General features: G+C 33.7%; 2 protein-coding genes across 4 annotated transcripts; one reads left to right on the top strand and one right to left on the bottom strand.

The window, feature by feature from the left end:
* Positions 1–163: 163 nt before the first annotated feature.
* LOC131853693 (uncharacterized) lies at positions 164–11,393 on the top strand (the record flags this gene model as incomplete). Its single annotated transcript, XM_059204698.1, has 8 exons — positions 164–328; positions 2,852–3,017; positions 3,365–3,513; positions 3,801–3,930; positions 4,011–6,264; positions 6,352–6,499; positions 6,840–6,975; positions 8,329–11,393. Coding segments are annotated over 8 exons (3,336 nt in total), but the record flags the coding sequence as incomplete, so codon positions are not given.
* Positions 11,394–12,663: 1,270 nt separating this feature from the next.
* On the bottom strand, positions 12,664–26,640 carry LOC131853707 (ero1-like protein). 3 transcript variants are annotated; one of them, XR_009358003.1, is made up of 2 exons: positions 14,375–14,759; positions 12,664–12,819 (listed from the first exon to the last, which is right to left on the bottom strand). XR_009358003.1 is itself a non-coding variant. In XM_059204715.1 (2 exons), exons 1-2 carry the CDS (start codon positions 26,470–26,472, stop codon positions 12,768–12,770), a joined length of 1,503 nt encoding a protein of 500 aa, XP_059060698.1. In that variant the 5' UTR covers positions 26,473–26,640; the 3' UTR covers positions 12,669–12,767. The 3 variants fall into 3 exon arrangements, 2 of the variants coding, with proteins under 2 accessions (XP_059060698.1, XP_059060697.1); XM_059204715.1 differs by lacking the exon at positions 14,375–14,759 and adding an exon at positions 25,022–26,640 and having other exon boundaries at positions 12,669–12,819; XM_059204714.1 differs by lacking the exons at positions 12,664–12,819; positions 14,375–14,759 and adding exons at positions 16,321–19,798; positions 25,022–26,640.
* Positions 26,641–27,860: the final 1,220 nt, after the last annotated feature.

Here is a 27,860-nt window from a genome sequence, read left to right as displayed (position 1 = left end):
ATACCTGCCGAGATTGTACAGAATAGGATCTCATTCAGGCCATCGTAGTGTATATCATCACCATGAGATATATAAATAAACTGATAGGCATAGACAGGATAGTTTTTTTTTTACATATATTTTTAAAATACAGAATAATGACGAAAGCTGTATATTCTTGCAGGCGTCAGCAGCTCACTACAAAAGCCAACTGTCAGTTCTAAGTGCGGAGAACGAGCGGCTGCGTGGTCAACTGACGGCGCTGTCAGTCAGTCTGGGTGGTGGGGAACACGAGCGACGGCTTGACGATGTCGCGCAACAAGTCGTACGAGCCTTATTATCGCAGAAGGTAGGCATACTCGGTGGTAAATCATATAGGTACACAGGAAGATATATGCAATTTTAATTCTGTCATCGAGCAGGTGAAAATATTTAAATTCATTCTTAGAAACATAACAGCAGCAGTCCAAATAGTACGTATATGTATATACCTAACCCTTATACATATCTATCTGGAATTGCAAACTTACAAATTGCCTTCGATTTGATTGTAAATATTATATAACGAATACAACGAAATATCGGCATACAAAAAGCCACAAATGTTTTCATTCCAACTTTACAGTTTACAAACCAACACAAATCTACAGAGGACCGCGAATTATCAGTATCTCTTAATCCGGTCGAAGCTAAGATGCATCCCGGAAATTGTTTTCTCATAATTATGGCAGTCCCGTTACCCGCGCCCTATGGATTATGTGGTGCTACATTCGCGCATAAATCGTGTGAAATGGGACACTTCGGCCTTAGCTGGCACCGTAATAATTTTACCGTATCCCTGGACCACTGTAATCTGGCATAATCTGGCCGATAACGCGAATGTTTGTGTTTAAATCCAGTCCGCTAGTGGCCGCCATATTGTTTTAATTTTGCCGCCAATTGGTCATGCAAAAATGGCGGAATTACAGCTATGCTCGATTAATAAATATATTTCAATTGAGCTGTGAAATTTATATAAAAAAACCTTAATATTAATATCATCCCATTTCCCAATTATAAATTAATTGTAGCTATTATATATGAACATCACATATCTATTCACATCACATATTCACGTACGAAACTCAGTTTGCAATTAAATTATAATGATAATTACCAGAATGTGTCTTTAACAATCATCTGCACACATCAAGTGTCGTAATTTGCTCCACGAAATTACACATTAATACACCAATAATCTTGTGAACAGTCTTCTATCATAAGGGTGACAGCCCATATCTCTAATTACTCCTTTTGTTAATGTAACAATCACATACATATACTATAGATACTTATTTCACATGTCTACGTTGTTTCCTCATTATGAACATCAATCATATCTGCAACGTTTATGACGCTAATTGATGTGAAAGTACATATATATGCTCTAAATAAAAGATACATGATATACATGGATAACATTTCCCTAGCCGTTGTAAAAATATCAGCTTCATTTTTCTTAATACGTGTTTACGAAAAGGCTATTTTGGACTTTAATGTCTTTGAAGATACATATCAATCAACGAGTTTTAGTTCAATATTGTTTTGACATTTTTCACGGTTATAATTGTGCTTAGATTAGGTACATATAAAGTATATAGTAAGATAAATAACGTATCTGTTAACATTATGAAATAATTATAAGAATTCTATGTACCAAAAGTTTTATTTGTAATCACTTAATTACAGAAGCTTACAAAAAGTTTCGTGTTCTTTTAAATGTGTCTCGTATTTTTTTAGATATATATAATAGATATACCTGATACACATGTTAAAATGTTTTAAAGTTACGCTGAAGCTAATTAATTATATAGATACTTAAACAACTTTATTTACACAACGGGGCTCCGTACTCAAACTTTGGGAAATATTTTAATAAACAGGATTCTGTCCCGGCTAAATTCTCCGTGATGTCTAAAAGTTGGCAACACTGAAAGCAATGTCTTGCTATATCCTATTCCCCACCCTCCTTGTAATTACGGCCCGTCAATTACCTCACTCGAATTTAATTTAACTAATGAAGCATAATTAAAATATACACGCCTATATTCAGGACAACTGACGAGCTGTATCCAAATAGGGGAAGTTTTTCAGCTGTGTTACTTCCTAATTTGAATTTTAGCGTATCTCCGATTTATTCCGAAGTGTGCTTACTTCTAATGACTTTTCATTGAGTTTAAGCGTTGATTCTAATATCTATACTTATATAATCGTTTGTCCTGGATGATTATGAAAGTTAAAATTTAGTAGTAGTTCACGTTAATAGTTGAACTATTATAAATAGGTTATTGTAATTCGTTTATTAAAACTAGGTTTGTTTTATAACTTTAGTCCCGCTCTAGATATTTAAAATTAACAATACCATGCGTGGTAAAGCCTTGAACCACATTAATTTAGTGTGTAGATTAGATTAATGGAGAGTAGTTATGTAGATTAGAATCCATTTCTAGTGCACTTGTTACAAATTGAAATTACAGTACTTGTACATATTTAAAAAATCTGCTTATTGTTTTTATCCCTAAATAACAACAAACATTGAACACGCAAAGTTTGCTGTTGACTTGTAAGGTAGTAGCAATAGTTGATTTTAAACTGATGATTATTTTAAATTTTACAATGTATGAAATTCGCTATTGTACCGCCTTAGCTTCTAATGCAAAATTACAAAGTTTTGATTTCCTAGCTAGATTTTTTAAACACAATATAGTAAAAAAAATCTGTCTACATTAAAATGTCTAGAGCTTTTCCTTTATAAATACATATAAATTACCTTTAAATTATATTTCTCATATACCTAATTATCATAACTAAAAATGTTCATGTTTCTTTACAGAGCGCACGTGAAGAGTTGGGATGCGCCCGCGCGAGGGTCCGCGAACTTGAAGCACAAAATCGAGCGCTGAGCGCGCTGCTGGTGCGGCAGCTACGACCGCAGCCGCGGCCATCACCTGCTACGCCTCTTACTCCACACACACCACATACACCGAAAGACTTGCAAGGTGAGACATCTATTAAGGTTCTAGGTGCTATTTTAGATTTATTAAGTTTGTACAAAGTTGTCTTCGTAGGTAGTTCTGTCTCACCTACTTCAGCCTCCAAGCTAATCGCTTTGTATGCTTTGTTTCGGATGAAGTGTGATATGACAGTGAAAAACCAGAGGCGCGATATATGAAGTCTCTGTAATTTCAATGCAAAAGATCGTTACATAGTAATGTGATGTCCGCGGTGCTGTTCATATATATAAGCGATGGTTCTGCGTCGTATAGTCGTCTTGTTTACCATTCTAGTAAGTTTTTTTTATAGTATGCTTTATTATTATTAATTTTTAACTACATTATAATTTCAGTGCATCTTGTTGACGTCGGTTCCTGTGGTTCTCTGGTCTCCTTTCGGGACTCCCCTCCTCCAGCAGCACCTGCGCCGCATCCACACCCACTGAGCCAAGACGACAAACGACGACATCAAATCCTTTCTGATATTTGGACTGAGCTTAAGGTAATGTTACGAATATTATAAATGGGATAGTTTGTGAGGACGAAAGAATGGATGTTGTCCACGCAAAACAGGATATACGAATTAAATTTCTTACACAGATGATATTTTATATTCATACATTGAATATTTTTTGCACAAAAATTCAGCGGCTATCAGTACATGATACAACTATTACCTAATAACTGCCGCTCTAATATTTGTAATGAGACTACTTATTATTTTAACTATGCCGTAGTGAAATAACTTACATTTCAGTTAATGAAACTCCATGACTACAATATTTTCAGGGCCTGGAAGTGACTCCTGCTAACTTAGCCCGTGCACTATCAGCGGTAGATCCTACTTTGTGGGCTGCACCTGCGAGACCAGCAACGCTAAGCCTCAGCATGCCGCAGCCTAGCATCGATCCAGTTCAAGGTGAATTAAGTTTATTTCATTCGTTATTAATTAGTGTAAGAGCACTGCTATGCTAAATAATAATATATTTGTTCTTTCAGGCACCAATTGTGAAAAAGTAGCTGAAGAAGAAAGTAGCGAGCAATGTGAAGCTGGTGCGGAATCTCCAGAAAGTGGTGCGAAGGATGAAGGATACTCGACTATGTCTAGTGATGTTCAAGCAGATGCTTCAAGACAGAGTGATCACGCTGCTGATAGAGCATTGCCAGATTTAAATGAAGCATCTGACGAAACTGATAATCAAACCATTGTTTCAATAAATCCTAGGGAATCTCGACGACATGCTCGACTTTTAGCAACAGATGCGGATTATATTTATTTTCCAATAGGTGTAGCTTTTGCAGGAGTCAGAGGCAGCTATCCACCGTCACGTCCAGTCTTGCCATTTCAACATGTCGTACGAAGTTTCTCAGATTCCCATCTCTGCCTAAAACTCGTAGCATCAACTACATGTCCAACAAGCTGTCTTGATAGTCCCACGCCCAGCTCGGGGGTATTAGTACTAGATCTGAAACCGGCACCTGAAAGACCATTAAGACGAGTTGCAATAGCTTCCACTACAAGTTCCGAAAGAGTATCCTGGGGAAGTACTGGAGATGAACGAGCAGATGGTTCGCAATATGATGCAGATTATGTGCAACATTGGCTAGAATTAGATGACGCAAGATCTGCGTTACAGCAGAGACATCGTGACCTAGCTGATTTGGAATATGATAGGGCAGAATTAGAAGACTGGAGCTTATCTTTGTCATGTGAAGATCTCAGAGACCGACAATCGCCATTTGCTGAGATTACAACACCGGGTCAAATATCGCTTTCAACGTTACCTAGTATAAGAGAAGATGATGCTTTAGAATTAGAAGAAGATGAAGGTTGCCTTTGGAATGATTGCGGATTTGCGACTATAGAAATTGATGAATGTAGAATTGGTGATGATCCCGAAACATCTGATAAACGGTGGGACTGTACTGGAGCGCACTCGCCGGGTGGATCTTGGTCTAGTACTTCTGATGCACCTGATAAAAGATCTAGTACAGCATTGAGTGAAGACGGTGATTGTGCCAATATCGGTGTAGACTTCACGAGAGATTTTTATCGTCTTGTCAAATACGAGAGCACTAAAAGCTTAGCATCGAATTCATCAAGAGGTTTATCAGCTCAAGACATCCTACCAGTCACAAATAATTTGAGAGTTCATGACGTCCAAGCTATGGCACTTCAGGATCGTGAACAAGCTCTTCAAAATGTTCTTCATTTTATTGCGGAACAACAAAAATATTGTCGCGATAGAGAAGAATCTGACTCAATGTCGTCACGACCGGTATCTGAAATACGTGAATTGCCGCCTCCGTATGCAGCTGCTGATTTTGATGATGATTCTATTGGTCCCCGTAGTGAAGTATCTGAAGACAGACAAAGACCCGATTCATTTGGTAGTTTTTCTGAGAACGACTCTTGCGATGTTCACAATGAACGGCAAAAAATTGCACATTGTGATATTGTTTCTGATACAAGATCAACTCCAAGATTTATAGAACGAGAAGATCCTTACGCAGAATCAGAGGACTATTTCGATGGGTTGTCAAGAATAGAAAATGGAGAAAATGAAATAGATGATCACTATTTTTTAAAGGTTCAAAGGAAAAATGAAATAAATAAAAACATAGATATAGGTAACTCAGTTGATGAGGAGCCTGTGACGCAAACGAAAGATGATAAAAGTGATCATGAATCTAGTCGAAACCTAGACCATAATTCAGCATTAAAAGAAAATACTGTGAATATAATGTTAAATATGCAAAGTCCGGTAACAGAAAGGGTAAATACTGAAACTTCTTTAACAAAATCATCAAGCTTCACGTTCCCTAGTGGAGAAACGGAGATTTCTCTAGTCGAAGAAGTATTAAGTGCTTGCAGAAGAAGCACAGGAGCTCTAGTGACTGTTCTAGAAGAAGAAGAAAGTTCGTCGCCAGAAACGAGTTCTCCTCAAATGACTGAATCGAATACTACAAGCACTTCTACTGCCGAAACTGTGATAGTAAGTAATAAGAATGATACAACTCAAAAAGAAGCTAAATTTAAAAATGAAAAGAGCCGCATACCAACTTTTATGGGAGCTAAAAGACCTCCATTGTCGCCAAATAGGACTAGATCTAAAATACCTGTGGCAGAAAAGTTTAAACCAGGAACTACTAATGCCGCTCCAGCCCCTGAACCAATTATTGTGAAGCAGGATCATACACTAAGTTTCCATGAAGCTGCAACTTCTAAAGACGTTATAGAAGAACTAAATAGGTACGTTTATTAATTTTATATATTTTTGAATGAAAAATAATTTATTACATGTAACATTACATACAATAACGATTAATTTTATTATAGAATGATTCGTCAAAATGATACCTCGACTACGAGTGGAGTTAAGACAGAAGATCGGAAGGAAAAAACACATGCTCATAAAGACGGTGCACTATGGGCACCGACAGGATGGGTACATGTCGAGAAGGATATTGATTTCAGCGACCCTAAGGTAAATAGATTTTCTGCTAATGTATAATTAGAAAATACTGTGTATATCTTGTGTTGTATATATTTTTCTGTCCAGTTCTTATTCTAAATATACTGATAAAACGAAACATTAACTAATATTTACTACGTACATTAGTTACGACGCTTGGACAAATATATTTATTAAAGATAAAAAAATTACATGTATGTAACAACACCAATACATTTCACAAGCAGTGGTACGAAAACATGAAATCTAGTTTCATGTTATAATAGCAATGTATTAAAAGCCTGCAGGAAAAAACAGAGCTATTAATCGTCAAGAAAAATTAATACACAAGAAACATCGCTGAATGTTCCAGGCACGTGCTAACCTGCTGGACGTAATGTTGGCATCAAGTGATTCGTCTCCTTCATCCTGCGGTTCCTCTCCAGCGGAACCACCGCCCCCTTACTCAAGGCTTCACCGTCTACATAGATCTAGGAGACAGAAAACTGGTAAGTTCTGTTCAGCTATTTAATTCTACTAGTCACAATGTAAATATCAATCTATTAAAGTGTAATGGATTGAAAGATCCTAATGACTTTAGACTAGACAATCTATTATTATGTTTTATAATTATGTGTTGCACAATTTCTTTGTAATTTTTGTAAGCTATTTGTACGCTGTTATGGACCAAAGCATTGCCAGTAAAAACAATTCAAATGTAATAAATAAATAATTTGAAAGATAACAAGAATTTCTGTTTGCATTGTAGTGCATGGTAATATTTTGGTCTTTCTTCATATCACCTAATCAAGAAATCAATTTGTCATCATAATGTAACATCATGTTCATTTTAATAGATACTAAATTACGCTGGTAGTAGCCATAGACACTTGTATTAGCTTCGATCCATACAATGCCTTTTGTAATTGTAACTAATTTAAGATGTTTTGACGGTGGTATGAGGGCACAAACATGTTGTTTCTTTATTTTGCTTTGTTTCTGTACATTCAGCGTTAAATGTATTGGGATTTCTAAATTTGAATCAATCAGCAATCATTTTTAACTATCGATGCAATTGTTTCATAAAATTAATAGTTACGTACTTATTGGAACTGGTACATTAAACGCTGGATTTGTCTATGTCTGTCATGTAACACCGTGTCATGCCATGTTTGTCTCGTCACGTTCAGCCACGTCACTCGTTTCCGCTCTCACTCACACGCACCATCTCGCTCTCTCGTCTCATTTTGAGTAGATTTCATAATAATAAAAAACACCGCTCCGCAAAACTTGGCTCTCATTTGTTGCACTAATACAATAAAAAAAAAATAGTCCTTACTTAATACTTTTCTATTGACGTGAAATCTAAATGACCCGAATGAAAGTACCTTTAGTAGAAGGGCTCATATAGATGGAACTAATCAAAATTTCTTTTACAAAATCAAATGTAATAATCAAATCTAATTTAATATTAATAGAATTACAGTTAAGAATAACAATCTATTCCTATATGCGGTTCCGCACCCACTTGTCTTTAAAAGCTAGAGAGAAAAAATAACGGAGTTATTTTAAAATCTTACTCTTGTATTAGTAAAACAGTTTAAGCGAAATTTAACAATGATGGGCACAAACTTAAATTTTAAAAATAAATGGGAACCGTTTGCTGTTCAGTAAATATAATTAGCAAAGATAAGTGGGTGCCAGCCCTGAGAGCAGTGGAGCGGTGGGGCCGTGCGTGGGCCGTGTGGGGCTGGGTGGGGCTGGGTGGGGCGGGCGGGGGCGCGGCTGCTCACGCTGTTGTCTCGTCCAGAGGGCGGCGGCCGCCACTGTCGCCAGTAGTGACTAACGTGGCGTTTGCGTAGCGGCCGCGCTGCGCAGCCGCGGGCTGGGCGTGTTGCGGTTCCCGCGCGGCCGCCGGCCTTCCATCCTCGGCCGCGAGGGCTTCTTCGTCCGCTACGGCGACCGAGAGCGCGCCGCCGTCGCCACTTTCGACTTCCTAGACGACCTCTCCGGCGGATCCTCGCCCGAGAACACCAAAGACTGTACCTAAATTAGCAATAAACGGATCCCAAATATTATATTTTTCTATGTCACTCGTTTGTGATAGTTATGGTGAGTGACGATTGGAGCGCACGCGCTCCGCCGGTAGTGTTCGCTTTCGCGTAGCCCGTATATCGACGGTAAGCCAAATAGTTTTATTTAGTGTGGCGTTGTCTCGACGATGGCTGCACGGTCCGCAGGGCTGCAGCTTACTGGAACTGTCCCGCACCTGTGTCTGCACACAAGTGACAAGTCTTTCTAATTCTACAGACGTCAACGCTTCCCGGTAGATATGTACTGTTTTATACGTGTATAAAAGTATTATTTAATTGTAATATGACTAAGACGTTAACGTTTGTAGAAAGAGAAATGTTATAAATAAGTTGCATCTGATCCTTTTCAAATTTGTCTCGTGTAGATGTCGTAGCCCTTTCACTTTGAACTAATCAAACTATGAACGAAGCACATAGGATAAATGATTTATAAATTCTTCATAGATTTCTTTAGTAGGTGTGAGAGGAAGTACATACAGAAAGGGCATTGATGCGCTGTTTTGTATGAATTATTGTTAAAGTTCAGGTTTTTAAAATCACTGATAATATGATAGCTAAAGCAAACATCCAGATATTGTGATTTGCGCTTGGAACAATGCTTCCTACAAATGAATCTGCTTTTTGAAGCAATATAAATAGAGTTGATTACTTCATGCGATGTCTAGCTTACGCTTCGAACCAATAACTGAGAACTTAGGTAAGAAGACGAAATAACTACTCAATAAGTAATTGAAAGCTGCGGCCTCGAAGTAATGTGATATTTTTGTATATACTGTAAGTCCCACTTATTTTCATATACATTTAAATGGATTCCTTTCTAACCGAACGAAGCGTTACTGTTGGGTCTAGAACGATAGTTCTGTTTCAGAGTCTGTACAACTTAAGTGGAGCTGTCATGCGACAAAATAATGTTGTCTCTTTCACTCCGCATGTAACGAATTAATAAAAGAAGAGCGCGCTATTTTATCGCACGATTGTTATTTACTGATAATAACCTAGGTACTTATGTAAATATTGACGATTACGAATAATTAACGAGTTAGTTACTACACTTATTAATTATTATAAAGAATAATGAACTATAACAATCGATTAACATTATAAAAATCCATTAAATCGAAGGGTACTAAAGTATGTTAAGTGTATATAATAATTACGACGTCATTGAATGCTATTTATTGAATTGTATCGTTTGCGATGTGTCGATCGTTTGTGTATACTTTGGTACATATCATGAATTTCTATTATTTCGTAAGGCAACGATGCTCTATTTTTAAGGTATATTACGTATGTGACAATGGAGAAATGTTATGTTAATTACACTCTGACTTAAAACACTTCCAAAAAAACTATTTTCTTTTTTCGTGTATGAGGCGAAACAAGATGCTGAACATTGCTATCTCGCTCTCAATAAATAAATTCTCTTACTAAATTACCTACTCTTTAGAAATCTAGTTATAGATTACTTATGTTTAGTACAGTTAACCATGTATATGAGTTATCTTTAGATCTATCAGACGTTATATGACATTTATATTTCTTCATTGGCACATAGGTAAATCTAGATCACAAGTACGCGGTGGAAAAGATAATGCAAGTTCCAATTAAAAATAAATGTCAATTTTAACAATAGTAAGTTGAAAGTCAATATGTGTTTGTAATTAGGTTCATTAAGTACAAATTTCGCTTTTAATCATAAGTACTTGTAGACATATTGTGGTCCAAACAGACTAAGAATTTTGCGCCATTATCTTAAACGTATAAATAATTAGATTTGCATTATTTGTTCGCACCTTATACTATGATCGAAACAGTAGCTTTTTGGATTACTTTGCAAATGTTGGTTGGAAACGGTTCTGAACCTTAACCGTACATTGTGAACTATTATAATTATAATGCCGGAACCAAAGCAATTTTTCGACGCACGATTTAGCCTCCACTTGTTACGCTGCGACACTTTTTAATGTTTATTGTCTAAATATGTTTGTTCCCAACCTTATTTTAAACTGTAATGATTGAAGACAATAAAGGAAGATTTATACTTATTATTAATGAATATTATGAAGTGACGGCACGAACGATATATAAAATATAAACATAGTTTAAGCTAATAATACCCATGTATTTGTCTTATTACAAGCTGAATAGAAACACCCCTTTTTAACTGCGTTCGGATACACACACTAGTCGTAAAATCCACTTTCTTGTCGTCGAAATGATAAATTATATCCGTCCAAAACCGAATTCATAATATTAATTTCAATAACGCTTCTACTGTTGCTATCATTAGTAAGACTGGATATTTTACTGTAAGATCGACTTGTACATAATTTTTGTGAATCTGTCGATTGAATTCGTTGTAACCCGTTTTCCTGTCTGTCAATTAGAAACTGCTGCGTGTATCCGAGCGTTTAATTTTAATGAAGTTTTAAAATGTTTGTATACACTACTTCAAAGTGAATTCTTGGATAAATAATAAACAAAACTGTAATATTAAAATGTGAAACAATCATAGAGCGAACAATATTTTGTTACATAGACATTCATCAATGAAACATTTTTATGCTATCATTTCTCATAAAAATCTAGCATTGTAACTATTTATTAATAATCGTAGAATCCAAAGGTACTGTGATTGGTAACTACCGCTGAAATTTAGAGCACAATTGAAAATGAAGAGTTATAAATGTATTATTGGGTGCATTTTGTTAGTACATTCTAAACTAAGACATAGTAATACATGAGATAGGTAGGTACTTTCAGCAGTACAAAATGTGTAGAATAACAGTATAATTATCTACTATTACAGATGGGTTCAATAAACAATTCCGTTCCCAATACAAATTTTGTTTCATTTTTCTCTCTTTAGTTTTTTATGTAACTGGAATAACAAACTAATGGCCAGCCTGATGGGAAGTGGCAAAAGACCGCGACGCCTAAATAATAAACAACATCAAGGACTTCACGTCGGTGTGTAACACCAGTGGTACCCATATCCGTAAGTGTTGCGTAGTCAATCATAAGGACTAAGGAGTCATGCAAGGCTACCAACCTTAACGATGTATGTCCCCGACGCCTCTACAATATTTCTAACTAAATGTGCTACAATAACTAATTAAACTCGATGAACATTTGGCCATAGAACACGCCACACACAAGTTTCACACTAGTCAGATTTTATTTAAACAAGTTTTTATCGAATTAACGTAAAAGTAAAACTCGATCTGCATCAGCCTAGTTGCAACAGCCTACAGTTTCCGTACACTGTATTTCCTTTCCCTCTGAATATTGGAACTGATCTGATATGTTGACACAAAATTTTAATGTAACAATTTATAATTGTGACATGTATGTCTTACATATGTTTTGTCGCCTAGTGTAGATTTCTATTTTAATGCAATAACCGAGGTGCCTACATACTTAAACAGTACCACAGACGTCAGATCGTCAAATAAAGTCCGTGATACGCTGTTGCATATCATTCCAGAGGAATAATGTAATGTTCTTTCCACCAGACATGTGCATAGTAATATCTTACTTCAACTCCTTTACTGCGACTTTTCCCTTACTGTTTTATATATCATTTAGTCAGGAAAGTACCAGGAATGTAGAAATAAATTGCAGTTCTCCACAGAGTAGTATCTAATACGCCACCATCTTATCAACAGTGGATTTTTTTTTCGAACTACTCTAAAGCCGCCGTAGCCGTAAGCCGTAGCTGACATTTCACAGGACGAAGTTGGCGCCGAGTGCTGGTAGCTCTCCAAACTCCCGGAAAGGCTACACGGAGCGGCTAAAAACCAATTCCTGCCTGAGAAACACGACTTCATCTCGACGGCAAAGCTAGGGGTTCGAACCTCGGCTCAAGCAGTCGTGATTTTAATTCATTTAAATCGGTCAAGAGCTCGATTGGAGGGGAAAATATATAGTATCTAATTTCTTTTAAAATTTTAATAAACAATAAGCGTGTAGGTGTATATTTTACCGTAAGATTATGAATTCATTAGTTTATTATCTATAACGCAAAATTGTAAACTATCAATAAATTGATATTGTAAACTATAACTAAATAAATTCCTGGCAATATAACAAATAAATGCAATGCAACTGCAATAAAAATATATCTTTAATATGGCAATTATAAAAAAATCCTCTGTCTGCCCAGCATGCAGAAATATTGGTTCTATATTCATTTTTTTCTACAATTTTCATGTAACCCTTTCCGCACATGTTAAAAATACTGGAATATCTTCTTGAGATCTGAAAATAATTAATATTGTCACTTAATTAATAATACTAGACATTTAATTTATTAAAAACATTGTTAAATATAACACACGTTAGTACATTAGTTTTTATTTTGTTAACAATAGCTAGTTTTTAACTGTTTTCATAGATGTTTACTCACACACACACAAACATTATAAATAAATACATGTATTATATGACGTGATATATCCCGTGTGTATAAATGTTTATCTAAATATTCAATAAATTAAAACTAGTTCTAAATACAAATTTGGGGATTACAATCATGCCTATATTATGTTTGATACCCTTGCTACTAACATAAATAGCTATTACATATTCATATACCTACACACAAGTATTAATTCATGTAGTATATGTGGGAAAGAGAAGAAAGCATTATGATTATGCCGTCTCTAGCGTACACTGCTGGCATCATGAAGCCAGTTTCACATCACCGTACTCACAGGAATAAGTTCAATATAACATTATTGAAATAGTATACAAAACAAAATAGTGTATGTAACAATTATTTATCTTCATGCTAGATCGACCCAGGTTGAGAAAACTGAGTGCCATTGTAAATAAATTTTAATAAAACAGATACTCAATATTATTATTATATAAATAAAACACAGTCATAAGATTTTCATTAAATTAAATAATTATGTCATGACTTTCATTTATATCTCATAATGCATAGTCATTGTGGTTCATACATTCATACATTGTGGTATACATTCTTAATAAAATATATAAATAGTTTTTATGATTCAGATAGTAAAATGAATCAATTTAACAATACCATAAAAGATCAATTAGAAATTTATCAAAACGAATGCCATGTTAATTGGTGTTGTGATAAGATACGATAATACAACCAATATAAACGCATAATAAAAGTAAATTAAATTTAAAATAACTAGACCGGTAGCAATACCAAGAATTATAGAAATAGAATATGAAACTAACAGTTTAAAACAAAAGGACATATAAAATCATTGAGCAAATAACAATTGCTATTATAATTGTACAAATTTATATATACAAAACAAATATTGAAGAATTACTAAATGAAATTCAATAGTTTAATCTATCTACACCTTTAAAAAGTAAAAAGAGTTAGGAGTCTTTACTATACAAAAACATACTTGATTATGTAACTGGATCAGAACACAAGCTGATGGACCACCTGATGGTGAGTGGCAACCATCGCTCATATATATCTGTATGAACAGCAGTACGGCATCACCTACAGCATTATCTTGTGACCCGATATCACTTATGCGCTATTCCGGAAGGCTAAGATGTTATGCCTTTCAAGCTGTAATTTCACTGCCTTGAACCTAAATAGGTGTTATAAAGTAAGCTACTTGGACTTACAATTTTCGTATATAAATAAATAAATGTTATGCGTTAACTTTTGAAAAACCAGCGTGTCGGCCTAAGAAAAATTGACTTGCCCTTCGTCCTTGGGTTAAAAGCTACTACGACTATACACTAATGATTGAAGGATTTTATCATTTATTCAAGTTTCTGGTAAATTTTCCGCGATAGGCTGACTTACCTGATCCCATCACACTTATCTATTCATCTTCCACTGGTGCCCCGCTAGCATAAGCCGTTATCGCAGACGGGAGAACCATTCCGCTGCCTTCCATTAAAAAAATAGATGTATATTTGTGTATTTCGCAAACGAATTAGTTCTGAACAGCTCTCTTTAGAGACATAGTTCTTCTTTTAAGAAGAACTATGTCAATTAGTACTCAGATGCTTCGCTCTTTAGTTCGTTTGATAAAACACAAAATTTACCTAATATAACACATATTTGCGGGAAAAACTTGCTTTCACAGGCCAAACATTGGTCAGCCCACTACTGCCAACAAGTTCGCAAAAGTGAAACTACACACTACTGTTCGCAAAAGAGCTGCGAACTAAATTCCCACCGTTCCCTGTCGCGAACTATAATAAACTGTTTAGAAGGAAACGTGAAAGACAATGACAAAATCAAACAACGTATACAAAACAAGTACCATTTATTTGCGGTGACAATTCCATTTAGCTAGCCACCTGAGCTGTTACATTACAAACATTTGCTTATAACAACTCAGATACAAACATCATTGTATACCATAGTATGTAACATATTGCATTAGGATAGGGTTGCCAGACCCAAATATAAGAAAAAAAAACAGGATTTGTATTTAGAAAAGCCAGGACAATTCAGTTTAAGAAAACAAGACCTAGTAATAGACTTGCAATAGTTACATTGTAATAATGTAGTGAAAACAGTTGATATGAAATTCCAGTAATTAAAATAAACACACTTAAAATTATACGTGTTGAAAACTAGTATATAAAAAGACGCGTGATTTTAAAATTCAAAAACCTAGGACGCTCATAAAATCTATTCAGGACATCACAGGACACTACAAAAACTAGGACATATCCTCGAAAAACTGAACGATTGGCAACTCTACATAGCATCCTTACACTAGCACTTCCAATCAATGTACTATGTATATGTTTATATACATATTATGTTTTGTGACTCCAAAGTTGTATTTACAACTAATAATACTTAAAATTTATTTTATACATTTGTGACAATTTTAAAAAGAAAGAGCGCAGTTCATCATTATACACGTAATAAAATTGTAAACGACCCGTTTATACATTATATATATAAGTAAAACGCAAATTGTACACATTGTACGTTATATATTTATGTTACCGAGGTATAATAATAATTGACTTCTTGTATATATTTTTATGTAAATGGAATGAAAAAAAATTGACTCACATGATGGTAACTGGTAACTGTCGGCTATATACCTACATGAATATCACCATGGACGTTATTATGCTAATGTTCAGGCATAAAGGACTATAATGTAACTGTATACTGTACTGTAACTGGATACCCTATAATTTCACTGTTTTATCTCACTCCTTCACTTCTTCGCCAAGCAGCTTGCTTTGTAAACTGTTTCAGTCAAAGAATCACTCACTCTTGCTCTTACTCTACTTTACTCTTTTACAAGCAACTTGCTTTGTAAACTGTTTCAGTCGAAGGATCAACCCTTCGACTGAAACAGTTTACAAAGCAAGCTGCTCGGCGGCTGAAATAAGTGCGACTGTGGTACCTACAAAGCCGACATTTTACAAGTTACATTTAGCTCCTCGGTAAAAAAATTCACACAACAAATAATTATTCATGGAATAGTTCACAGATGCAAGTCAATGAGAAACATCTTAACGGATAAAAAATATGATAACATATAGACAAAATACAAAATGTACAAAAAATATGATAAATATTTATATATATATTATTAATCCATTTAAAAAAACGGTCATATTGATCAAATCAAAATATCACATAAAATAAAGATTGACGTAACAGCTTCTGAAGCTGACAATTAACAAGGGTGTAATAACCCCTATCTATATATATATATATATATAGAATTATATCTATATATTTTTTTACAATATAATTCTATATATATATATGATATTGTAATAACCCCTGATACAGTCTGACCGTCCTCAAATCATCTCAAGTTGCCAATTTCCACTTTAAACTAGTTTTAATAAGATTCAAATGAGTTTTCTTGGATCGATTCCAGATACATTCAGTTCAAATGTAAGCTCTTGACAATAGCAATCACCTTGAAACTAAAAATAAACGACCGACAATAAAAACGTATTGTGTATGAAAAAACTATAATATATTATAAAACTTATAAAAATAAAAACATAAATTAATAATAAATAATTTTGTCTCTGTACAATTCAGGCAAGAGTTATTGCACAATATTTTGAATAAGAACTGTTAAGAAACAGCTAAGAAACCTAGCTGATTTCCTCAACAGTTGAATAAATACAAAAAAATCGTATAAACCAAACGTTAAAATCTAGTTTTGTATGCAGCGAATCGATTAATACTAAAATTGCATATATGCAAGGTATTAATCAAAATATACAGAACGTATTTTCCTTTAATAAATAATACAGCATTAAAATTGTATTTTGTACAAATTGATAAGGTGGTAATCATACAATTATTTCAATTATCATATCCAGATATTTTTAAATAGATTTTACAGTTTAACTAAAACTCACAATGTCTTTCCTTCAATGTTCTTCGATTATATAATTTCTAGACAACGTGTTATTATTTATTTAATTATATAACTAGGACATACATTACGTCTATCTCACCTTGAACTAGCTCTATACTTAGAGCTACATGTATTACACACGATAATGAGTATAATAGCACAATGTTTAAAAATAACGCGTCAGCTAAATTGACGAATAGTTGGCCGTTTTTAGGGCGTTTTTCCAGACCTAGACATTATACAATCTAAGATGCTTATTCAATTCATATCCTCTTGTTTCGTCCTTATCCGTTCTCATATCAACCTCACACGGCTATTAATAATTTATATAAAAAAATACCAAATAATCTCTCCCGCTAAGTATTTACATGTCCTCGGTGTAAAATACACAAAAAAAAAGTATTATCTAAAACTTAAAAGGCATAAAAAAGGAGCTGTTACCGTCTCGAATACAATAAGTGATAAAAGTCATATCTGTAATCTAATTATAGCTATGCCATTAGATTCTTAAATGAAGTACCTTTAAGACGAATTTTACACTTAGGAACCTATGCTACTAGCGCAAGGTAAAACCAAATATTGACAAGTTGACAAACTTGAACAATTCACAATAGAGGTTGAATTTTAAATTGTTACAGTTTTCAATTTATCATACTGGCAGACAAGAATTTAAAATTATTTTAAGTAATATTTGGAGCTAAAAGAAGAAAAAAAGTATTATTTGACTGTATGTTCAATTTTAAATATCGAATACAATATACCCAATTCGAAACTGATTTATTGATTGTAAAAAATATAATTTAAATAACGTACTATAAATAGAATCACAGTGAGTTAGAGACACATAGAGCAATTATCGCTATGTTTTATAAGTAAATTATGATAACTATAGCGTATTAAATTTTTGTTTTTCAATTTTAAATAATGCAAGTAAAAAAAATGATAAAACAAAGAGGTGAAATGTAAAGACTCCTTACACGACATCGTGTATAAAAAACGCATTGACGCAACATATTTATTTTTTCACAATAGCGTACAATAAGCGGTTCGTTTGTTCATATGTTACACAACCAGTTACATTGTTCTATGTCCAATGATGGTAAGCTGTTCCAATTGTTAGGCACAAATTGCAATCCATACCACTATTATAAAACTGTCTGTCTGTTACTAGTGTTTCACAACTAAACGGCTGAATAGCTCTTAATAAATTTCAAAGAAAAGATACGTATCAATAGTAGTATTTAAACTTTCGCTTAATATACATTATTTATATTGTATACCGGATTTTAACATAAATAAGTAATCACTATCGTTCGACAATCTAGTGACGGTACGGGTAGAAAAACCGTTAGCACCTACCAAATTAACATTGCTGTTACTCCAGTCGCCTCGTGACCACGGCCAGTGCAACCTAGTCGAAGCGTCGTGCTCACTCGAAAATCTCTTGTAATTAAAATTATTTAGCTCAAGTACCTTTATTTACAATAACTATTAGTGTAAAGACCCGGGTAACAATATAAATGAGACATATCCATCCTTAATATCAAACAAAGCGTCGCCGCGTCGCATTGAACAATTGTAACATTGTAACAACAATTAATTCCACTATGTAACATTTATTGAAACGCTGAACTCTACCGGTAGCGTACAATTATATACAATTTACCTTCAACAAAATAAAAGGTAATAACTAAACAGTAAATACATAAATGCGGGCTCGTCGTGCAGTGAAAGAGATAACACTATTGATTTTCGAACAATGACAAACATTTCACCTCGAGATCTTATCATTTTAGCCGGCTATTGTTATTTTATAGTTTACCTTTAACATTAATATTTATAAATCAAAATTGATCGACAGCAGAATAATTTTACCTGTCTGTGACATTTTCTGTACAGTAATAAAAAAATAAAAATGTATCCCTTATGTTATTAATAAATTAATATAAGTATAATGCCGCCATGATTGTAAAAGGGAGCTGTCTTTCGATTAACCCGTTTAATAAGTTTATTTATTGAATCCGTTTTATTAAAAAGTTAGTTATTTATTTCGTTACCTCTACTTTAAGATTTGTAATGAATTTTAGGAATTAAAAATTGCATTATCGTAGATAACAATCATACATGTCTAAAAATTAGACAATAAATTGATAGAAAATCTAATCTTTTCATTAATAACAATATATACATACACTTTGACTAGTTAGGTAATGTTTAGTTTATTAGAACTTCAGATTTAACAATGATACTAAATAAGTAAGCATATTAAATTAGGTATTACTACATTATGAACATAAATTAAATGTTATCAGTGATAATGACGCTAAATACTCTCTACGATAATATTCAGTTTTACCTTGCACTATATAATAAATTAAATCAACACTCACTGGATTTCAATAAATATTAAGTCTTGTGATGATTTCTAACGTTGGCGTAAATGGTAGGTACATGTTTGAGATCTTGTAAAACTTCATGATGTGCTCTTCTTCTTCACTATGTGCTCATGACATCAGATATATGCGGCGAAATTGAGTGGTATATTATGACTGTGTCAAACTTCACACCACGTACACGCCTTCAGCTTCATTGCTATCTTGACAACGTTGAACAAATTGTGATAAGTTTTTTTAAATATTTCAAATATAAAATCACCCTGTATATCTTATATTCTTCTATATAGCGTAGATTATATCCAATTTACGCCAACACCATTAAATAATTATGTCCACATTTAACTTCCTAATCTTGGTTGGGATCCGCCAGACGTACATTGCTCTTTCTTGGGGTTACCCATTTTATTAGGGTTCTGGATATCCTTTCCACCAAATATATTGTGCTTCGGCTCTGGCTCTTTGTTTGCACTGTGTAAAAATATACCATTTTGTATTATTATTTGTTTTGCATTAGAATTGTGCGGTGCAATATGGTGTTGTAAGCAAGTGCAGACAAGAAGCAAATTGGAAAATTTTATAGTTGATAGGGTTTTAAAGTCGAGATGATTTGTGCATCTTACTTTTCTATTATGCTTGATATTCTTCCAACCAAACACTACTGTATTGTACAAAATCATACTATGTACGGTGCAATTGTGACATTACGCGGTGCAATACATGCTGTGAGAGAAGAATAGAAGTGCGGACAAGAAGCAAGTTTGAATATGATTAAAACGATCTCCACATACAATTAAATTTACAATTACAATGATAAATAGTGATGTATTGTTTATCTTAAAGGACTGTCTCTATGATTCTTATAGGGTTTTTACTTGATTATTACTGGCACTTAATATGAACTGTGTAAAATAACATAGTGCACACTGCATCCCTGCTGTTAAATGCTTTAGCATAGCAGAAATGCGTCAGAAATTAATGAATAAGAAGCTGATATTAATACGACTTCAACATACATAACAAATTTATAATTACAATGACGAATAATAGTTTCATGACATTCTACATGAGTATCCCCTAATTTAATAACAACCATAAACATTGGCTCAGATTTGCACTATAAAAATAAACCAATACAATTTTATAATATTATTTTTGCTAAAGACAAATAACATATCGCATTTATAATTATTATAACAAATAATTCTTATAGTAAAATGAGCCCTTATTATAAATAACATACAGTCCATAGTGCAACATCATGCTGTTAAATAGTGTAAAGTGCAGATAGACAAAAGACGATAGAGCAAATAAGAAAAGAATTTGAAAGTAAAAAAGTAGTAGGTACCAAATAGAACAATTTCTAATAAACTTGCAAAAACAAAAGTTGACTAGAAAAATAGAGAAAAAAGATGCATTGTATGATAATTAAACGTGTACCACTGCTAAATTAAATAAATATAAATAGTTGAAAATCAATATTTTTTTCTTCTAATCTATAATGTGGATAAGAGCGAACTTAGAATCAAAGAATAACTCTTACCAATAACCAGTTTTAGAGACTAGATTCTTCTTTTCACAACATATGCTCATAATGTTAAACATTACGTTTAACAATATATTGAATATTGCAACAGATCAAAATAGAGGCGTTCCCTAATCTATACAAATTTTAACCGTCTCTATCTATTTGGGCGTATGAGCTTATCTAGTTTGTATATGCTTTCATTCATTATAGAAAACAATATTGATTAGGATTTGGCTTTGTTTTTACTTAACTGCACTCAAATCTAATGAAGTTATTAAGCCCAAGATAAATTAACATTTTTAAGAGGAAACTGACCACAGTACTTTTCTTACCAAATTTCAAAAACATTCATTTTTGAATTTGATAACCCAATCTCAATCATCAATAAGAAAGAGCTGTTACACATTAAATCCAGAATGCTAAGTTAAAAAATAATAGCGCTAATGAGGCCGCCATTCCTTTTAATTGAAACAAACTAAATTGAGTTTACATACAAATATCAATAATAAACCTCAATTAAAAAAATAGGTCTTAATTCAATTAAAGATACGGCTTTACCCCGTCACAAATGTAATCATTATTTGATACATAATGATTCACAATTACTAATCATTAACGAGTAAATAATATGCACTTCAAGTTACTAGATTTCAATTAATTTATAGACATCGGTCTTTGTTAGATAAGAATGACGTCATATCAACTACCAGGTATAATAGCCTCTTCAAATATCGCATACAAAGAACTTTATTTACTTCTGTTTGCGGCTTTACCTGCATAACCTGTATATGTTGACGGCCTCAGTGGTCTAGCGGTTTAGCACACCGCTTTACTTCCGATGATCGCGGGTTCGATTCCTCGCACGGTACAAACATTTATATTTATGAGTATGATTGTTTGTATCGATCTGGGTGTGAATATGTATATTATGGATATTTTACAAAAAAATATATCGAAGTATTATATCAGTACCCAATATATTTGTAATATATGTTATATTACAAATATATTTAATGCATAGATGGCAAATATGACTTTACGTAACGACTCTGGTTATTCCAAAACCCAAAACATCAAGACAATTTAATAATAATTACAAGTCTGTCTTCAGAAATGGAAAAATGGAGATTCTAAATTCGAAAAATGTGAGTCAGAACATATTCTAAATTTGAATTCATTAATTCCTTTCTTAAAACCTTTCCTAGACACAAAACATCATGAAAATTTAATAATAATTACAAATCTGGCTTCCAAAATGGAAAAATAAAAATTCTAAATTTAAAGTATCACAACGTATTCTAAATTTGAATTCATTAATTATTCCTTTCTTAAGACCTTTTCGAGAGACAAAACATCATGAAAATTTAATAATAATAACAAAGCTGTCTTCAAAAATGGAAAAATAAATATTCCAAATTTGAAGTGTCGACGACGATTAATTATTCGTTTTCGTAATTAAAACGCTTCATTTTCAGAATGGCATTCCCATATCAGGATAGTTCATATTCAAGGCTTTTTTATATTTTAGGTATTATTACATATAAATAAATTGCGTCATCTTGCCCTGTCGACCGCGGCGGGAGGCTGACTCACATCACAGGTGTCTGCCCACTCACAACTACGTACGTGCCTCCAAAAACGAACTCCACGTAATGACTATATCTCAAATCGAAATACCTACACCTCAAAATATATCTTATGCTTCAAATAGACGGACAAACTTTCGCATTTACAATTTTAATATTATAAATGCGAAAGTTTGTATCTGTTCTATTTGTTAAATCACTAAATGGATGAACGGGTGCTAATGACGATGATGATGATGATGATGACGATGAATAATAGACGTAACGGAGGGGGGGAGGGGGGGGGAAGGGGAATAAAACAAAAGACTATAATCACGAACACGAACACGGCGAGTTTGTGTTTTATTTATCTACTACGTATGGTAATGGGTGATCTGCACAAATAAACAAGGGCCACGCAACAGACGCTAAGCTCACCACGTACATACTCTACTATCATGTTTGTGGTTTTTGTTTAATCAGATGTGATAAGCCATTCAAGGTGTATTCAGTTGTACGCATAGAGCCATCACACATAAGGTCCTCGTACGTTTCCGATAAGAGTCGGACGGACCGTGCCGACGACGCCGTTCGATTGGCAAATAGGCTCTCTTTAGAATAGAACGGCATAGTGGGCACGAGTCCGGAATGAACCTGATAATGTTTTGCACGTCTGTATGCAGGCTGAATACACTGGATATTATATTTAATATTGTATATGTATACCTATAAGCACTAAATCCTGAAAATAATTTTAGATTTCATTTGATCCTACGTATAAAGTTCAGCCGATTGTCCTATGTGATCTAATTCATCTTTTTAATAACATAGCAAACAAACGAGCTTGCGACTCACCTAATGGTAACTGATTACCGCCGCCGCCGTACTAGGTACATCGCAAGTGCTTTGTCGACTTTTTTTTAAGAAGGAATAAGCTCTTTGAAACTTTCATTATATCAGTTTGGAAGTACAATTGTTGGAATGTGATTCCATAGGATAGGGCGTAGCAACTAATGTTTCAGGCAGAAAAGGATTATTCGTAATGTGTTTAGCCCATTGCTAGCAATGTACCTAATTATAATCGTGACCCCAGGCCAATGTACCTAATGAATCGTACCAGGAATTTTCATGGTTTTCAGGGTGTACCGCATGGAGGTCGATTTGACCTGGTAATTACCGATGGAGTCATAAGTTCACATTTCCGACAATCTCTTTCCCCCTGAGGAAAACGTATGCACTGAATGAGTCAGAGTCGGCGTAAGAAGAATATGAATTGAGGGTTAAGGACAGGAAAATAGATAAATAATCTTTTAATTATTCCGGTTTCTTCGGCAAGAAATCCAATTTTTAGCGGTTATAATGTTCATAGTCTTAAAAAAAGACGTTGAAGTCGATTCAACCGTTGAAGGTAATCGTGAAGTGGTGAAGTATTCGAGAATGAAACTATGATCGAAGTTAAGCTGTCCGTATATATCGTGTCTACAGACACGAATTTGTGAAAATAGTATGTATATATGTCATACAAAAACTACCAATTTAAATTCTTATAACTATATCATACCATATACCTAGTAACACATGGTTTATCCTATTTTAAAAGACGGTCAAGAATTAAATACTTATCGATCACGTATTTCACGTAGTAATTCATAATAGCGTCACAGAAAATTAGCCTACATACTCTATTATCTAATTCTCGATGCAGGCTTGAATATATTTATAAAACAATGAAAGTCCCATTATGATAGAAATAGTAATCGTACATATGAGTGTTAATGTTAATATTTTATACCATAAATAATGCATGCAACGTAAATGATAAAAAATTATGCAACAAACCAGTTCAAAAAAAATCTTGTCTAAAGAATACATATGTAATTTATAATGTATGCAACTATGACTAGCTTACGTAACTTCATAAAAATTAAAAACTTTCAAGATCTTGATAAATGTTTTTATGATGCTTTACCTTCCGGATTTTCCTTTATAGTTACGGATTCGAACTCACATAGTAGGTACATATATATATATATAATAATATTTGTATTAATTGTGAGCACATGAGCCTGTCCGTTTTTTAAATATATTTGTATTGGAGATTAGATATTTATAAATACAGTCAAATAGGTACAAAAGTACCTATGTATTGTTTTGTTTAGTTGTAGTACTTACTCAACAACACATTTACATTTTCTCATTGCAAAAAGTGTTGTTGGTTGTTAGTTAGTTGCTTTGGTTAATAAAAATTATAAAGATTTATTTTAATAAAAACCATCTGGAATTATAAATATAAATTTCAAAAATTTCATTCTATTTAACAAAAAAAATATTTGATCTTTTGGAATTGATTACACTTTTTACCATTGAATTCCTTAGTTTGTATAACAGTAAAAAAGATGTGTATTGTAGAAAAGAAAGACTGGAACTGTAAAAACTTTAGGCGATTTTAAACATCAAAAATACTTTTTTTACTCATTTACAAGTTGCATCTTTCAAACATTAATTAATTTCATAATTTTTAAGATTTGTTCCATAACTTTTAAAGTAACTAATACACCCATTAACATGCAATTAAAACTAATAAATATTGTTAACTTTTACCTGAGCAATATCCTGAAGTTTTCCAATTCTCTTATACTATTTGATAGTCTGGCAAATGCATTAAACAATGCAACTATCTCAGTTCTTTGTAATCGTTGTGACTTGTGTCTTAATGGCAACTTGCCCTGCTCTGGATCACCACTGGGGCTATCCCATCTACCTGAGAATAAGATCTTGAGAGCTGTCCCTAGGCCTTGAGTTTGCAGCTTGCCCCATAGTTTACATTTGTCACACCCAACACAGTCCATAATTCGTGAAATATTCAAGAAGTGTTCACGAAATTCATTTTTTAGTGTGGCTGCTTGACTTCCACCATTGAACATTAATGACTCATTGAAATGATCTGGGAATGTGTATATAACTCCAAGCATATTACGAATTGCATGCCGGGTCTCTTCATCTTCAATGGGATTACCAGTGAAGTACTCTTCCCTCTCTAAGTATGGTCCAGCTTTTGCCAGAGCTCTCATTTCTAACAAATACACAAAATAAAGGTTTTTAAGCCAATTTGGGCCTTCACCAAATGTCTGTGAGGGGTCAAAACGACGCTGAAATTCCTCCAAATTCGGTCCCCACTCTCCATCAGGTGGGGCAGCAAAGCCAGCCTTTTCTGATAGTAAATACTTGGAACATAAATGGATATTTATACTAGTATGCAACCCTGATACAGCTCTATAGAAAACTCTCTTTTCTAAACACATGTTACTCAAATCTGAACTTAAAACATATGGGAATGACTCATAAGGATTCAATTTAGGACGGAAACAGTTTTCCTGGTATATGCTTCTCCATATTCTATGTGCAGATGATCCTTTGTATCCAGTGTATCGTTCCGGGTTCAAAGATAAGTCCACATATTCAGCATAAGCATTTCTGTCATCACTTTCACAAAAATTTTCAAGAGCATCATCATAGGCTTTCCACTTAGCAATTTCGTATTGACTGGCCGCACTAATTGTCATATTGAGATAACTCAAATCAGGATCATGGTCAGTATCAGAGCTACAGTCAGACTGAGCTTCTTTTGTGTACTTCATCGCTGGAGTCTCGTCAATATGATCGTTATCATAGCCATTCGCGTATCCAGGTACGCTTTCTTTAGAACATTTTTTTATATGACAATATTTCATAGCACATCTACTGTCGTCCGCCCAAAATGGACAATCCTTCTTCAAGTTGACTTTATAGAAGCGGAAATAATCTTTACTCACTAGACTCTGGATGCGTGGAAAGATCTTAACGTTGTTGAAATAATCAATCGTGTCTATATTGCAAGAACAGTCGCCTAGGGCTCCGTGAAGCGCTTCGAAGCATACATTGCTATCGCAAGGTTTCGCTTGATACAACTCCGTGTCGTAACCCACGGCCTGAACTATCGCTAGAGCAAAAATTATAAACACAACACAATATTGTTTATAAGCCATTTCCGTACTATTAACATTTGTACGCATTGCATCCAGTATTAATTAAAAGAACTACAAGATTACGTAGAGCTCTCACACCACACATTTAGTTAATATATACCAACGACTGTGCACAACAAAGTGAAAGTACAATATCGGAAGAATACGCGTAAATTTTATAAAAGCCACGGTACGGACGTGAAACATGTCACACATTAAAATTGGTAACCAACCACGGTAAAACAAATTTTTGATGTTTATGTCTAAATGTCACTGTCAAGTCAAACTCTAATGTCATTTATGTCAAAATTGAGAATAAACGTCAATGTTTTACAACAATACTGAAATATTCTTTTTTTTTTAATGATAATTAATAGAATGATCAATAAGCCCATCGTGATAAAGGCACCAAGGATTTATCACGAGAAAGTCCAGGAGAATCACGTGGAGGTCGAGCTGTCATTATTAGTAATGGGGTCACCAGTCCCCATTACTAAAAATCCCCTTCCCCGGAATATTCAATTATTGCTTCCCAAATTATTTCTGTTTAATGAACCGATATTTAACATTGTCGTAACAAAATGAACCTCGGTTAACGTAGTGGTTTATTGTTCCTTATTCAGAGCGTTTATATTATTTACAGTCCGAAAAGTGTGCAGATGACATGATGGCATACCCCGAAAAATAAAAATAAATATATGTATATAATTATAATTATTCCAATATACTTAATATCTCTACATTATGATCTTGTATAGTTTGTGTATTTCTATGTCGTTTTATTTAACATATAAGAAATATATTTAAAAAAATAATACATAAGCTTTTGTATAGCAGGCGAAGATGGCGCCACGGTATTCTAATGTAAACGAAGACTACATCACTAGTATATTAAACCAGCGTTTACCACCATCGTACAAAAAAAAACTAAAATATCTACTTATAAAATCATATTTTCTTTCTTATTTACTTTGTAAAATATAAATAACAATGATTATGTAATGTTGCCGTAACGGTTTAATCATACATACCGATTGATTGATATTGAGACTTTTCCTATTATGTACATTTGATCCACTTCAAATCATTCACACAAACCAAGGTGTGTATGGTGCGTATAAAAACAACCTAACAATGACTTAAGGTAGAACACTGTTACCTAGTAAAAAACAATGCGCGGTAAGGAATAGATGGAAGCAAGTTTGCCTGTAGTTTTGTAAACTTAATGACATTTTTATTATTTACCTATATGGATTGATATCAACAGCTGAAATTCTGAGGCATGATAAACATATATAGGTAAACAAAATCCGAATTAAACCAGTTTTAATAATGTAAGTGATGTGATCAAAGAACTAAAATAAGCGCAGAATGCGAATGTGGAATTTTTATGCGATGTGGGCATTTGTTATTCTGCCGCTTATTTTAGTTATTTG

The sequence above is a fragment of the Achroia grisella genome, unplaced genomic scaffold, assembly GCF_030625045.1.
Source record: "Achroia grisella isolate CSIRO2021 unplaced genomic scaffold, CSIRO_AGI_Agris_v1 utg905, whole genome shotgun sequence".
Taxonomy (NCBI): Eukaryota; Metazoa; Arthropoda; class Insecta; order Lepidoptera; family Pyralidae; genus Achroia; species Achroia grisella.
This window is presented reverse-complemented; position numbering and strand designations above follow the sequence as displayed.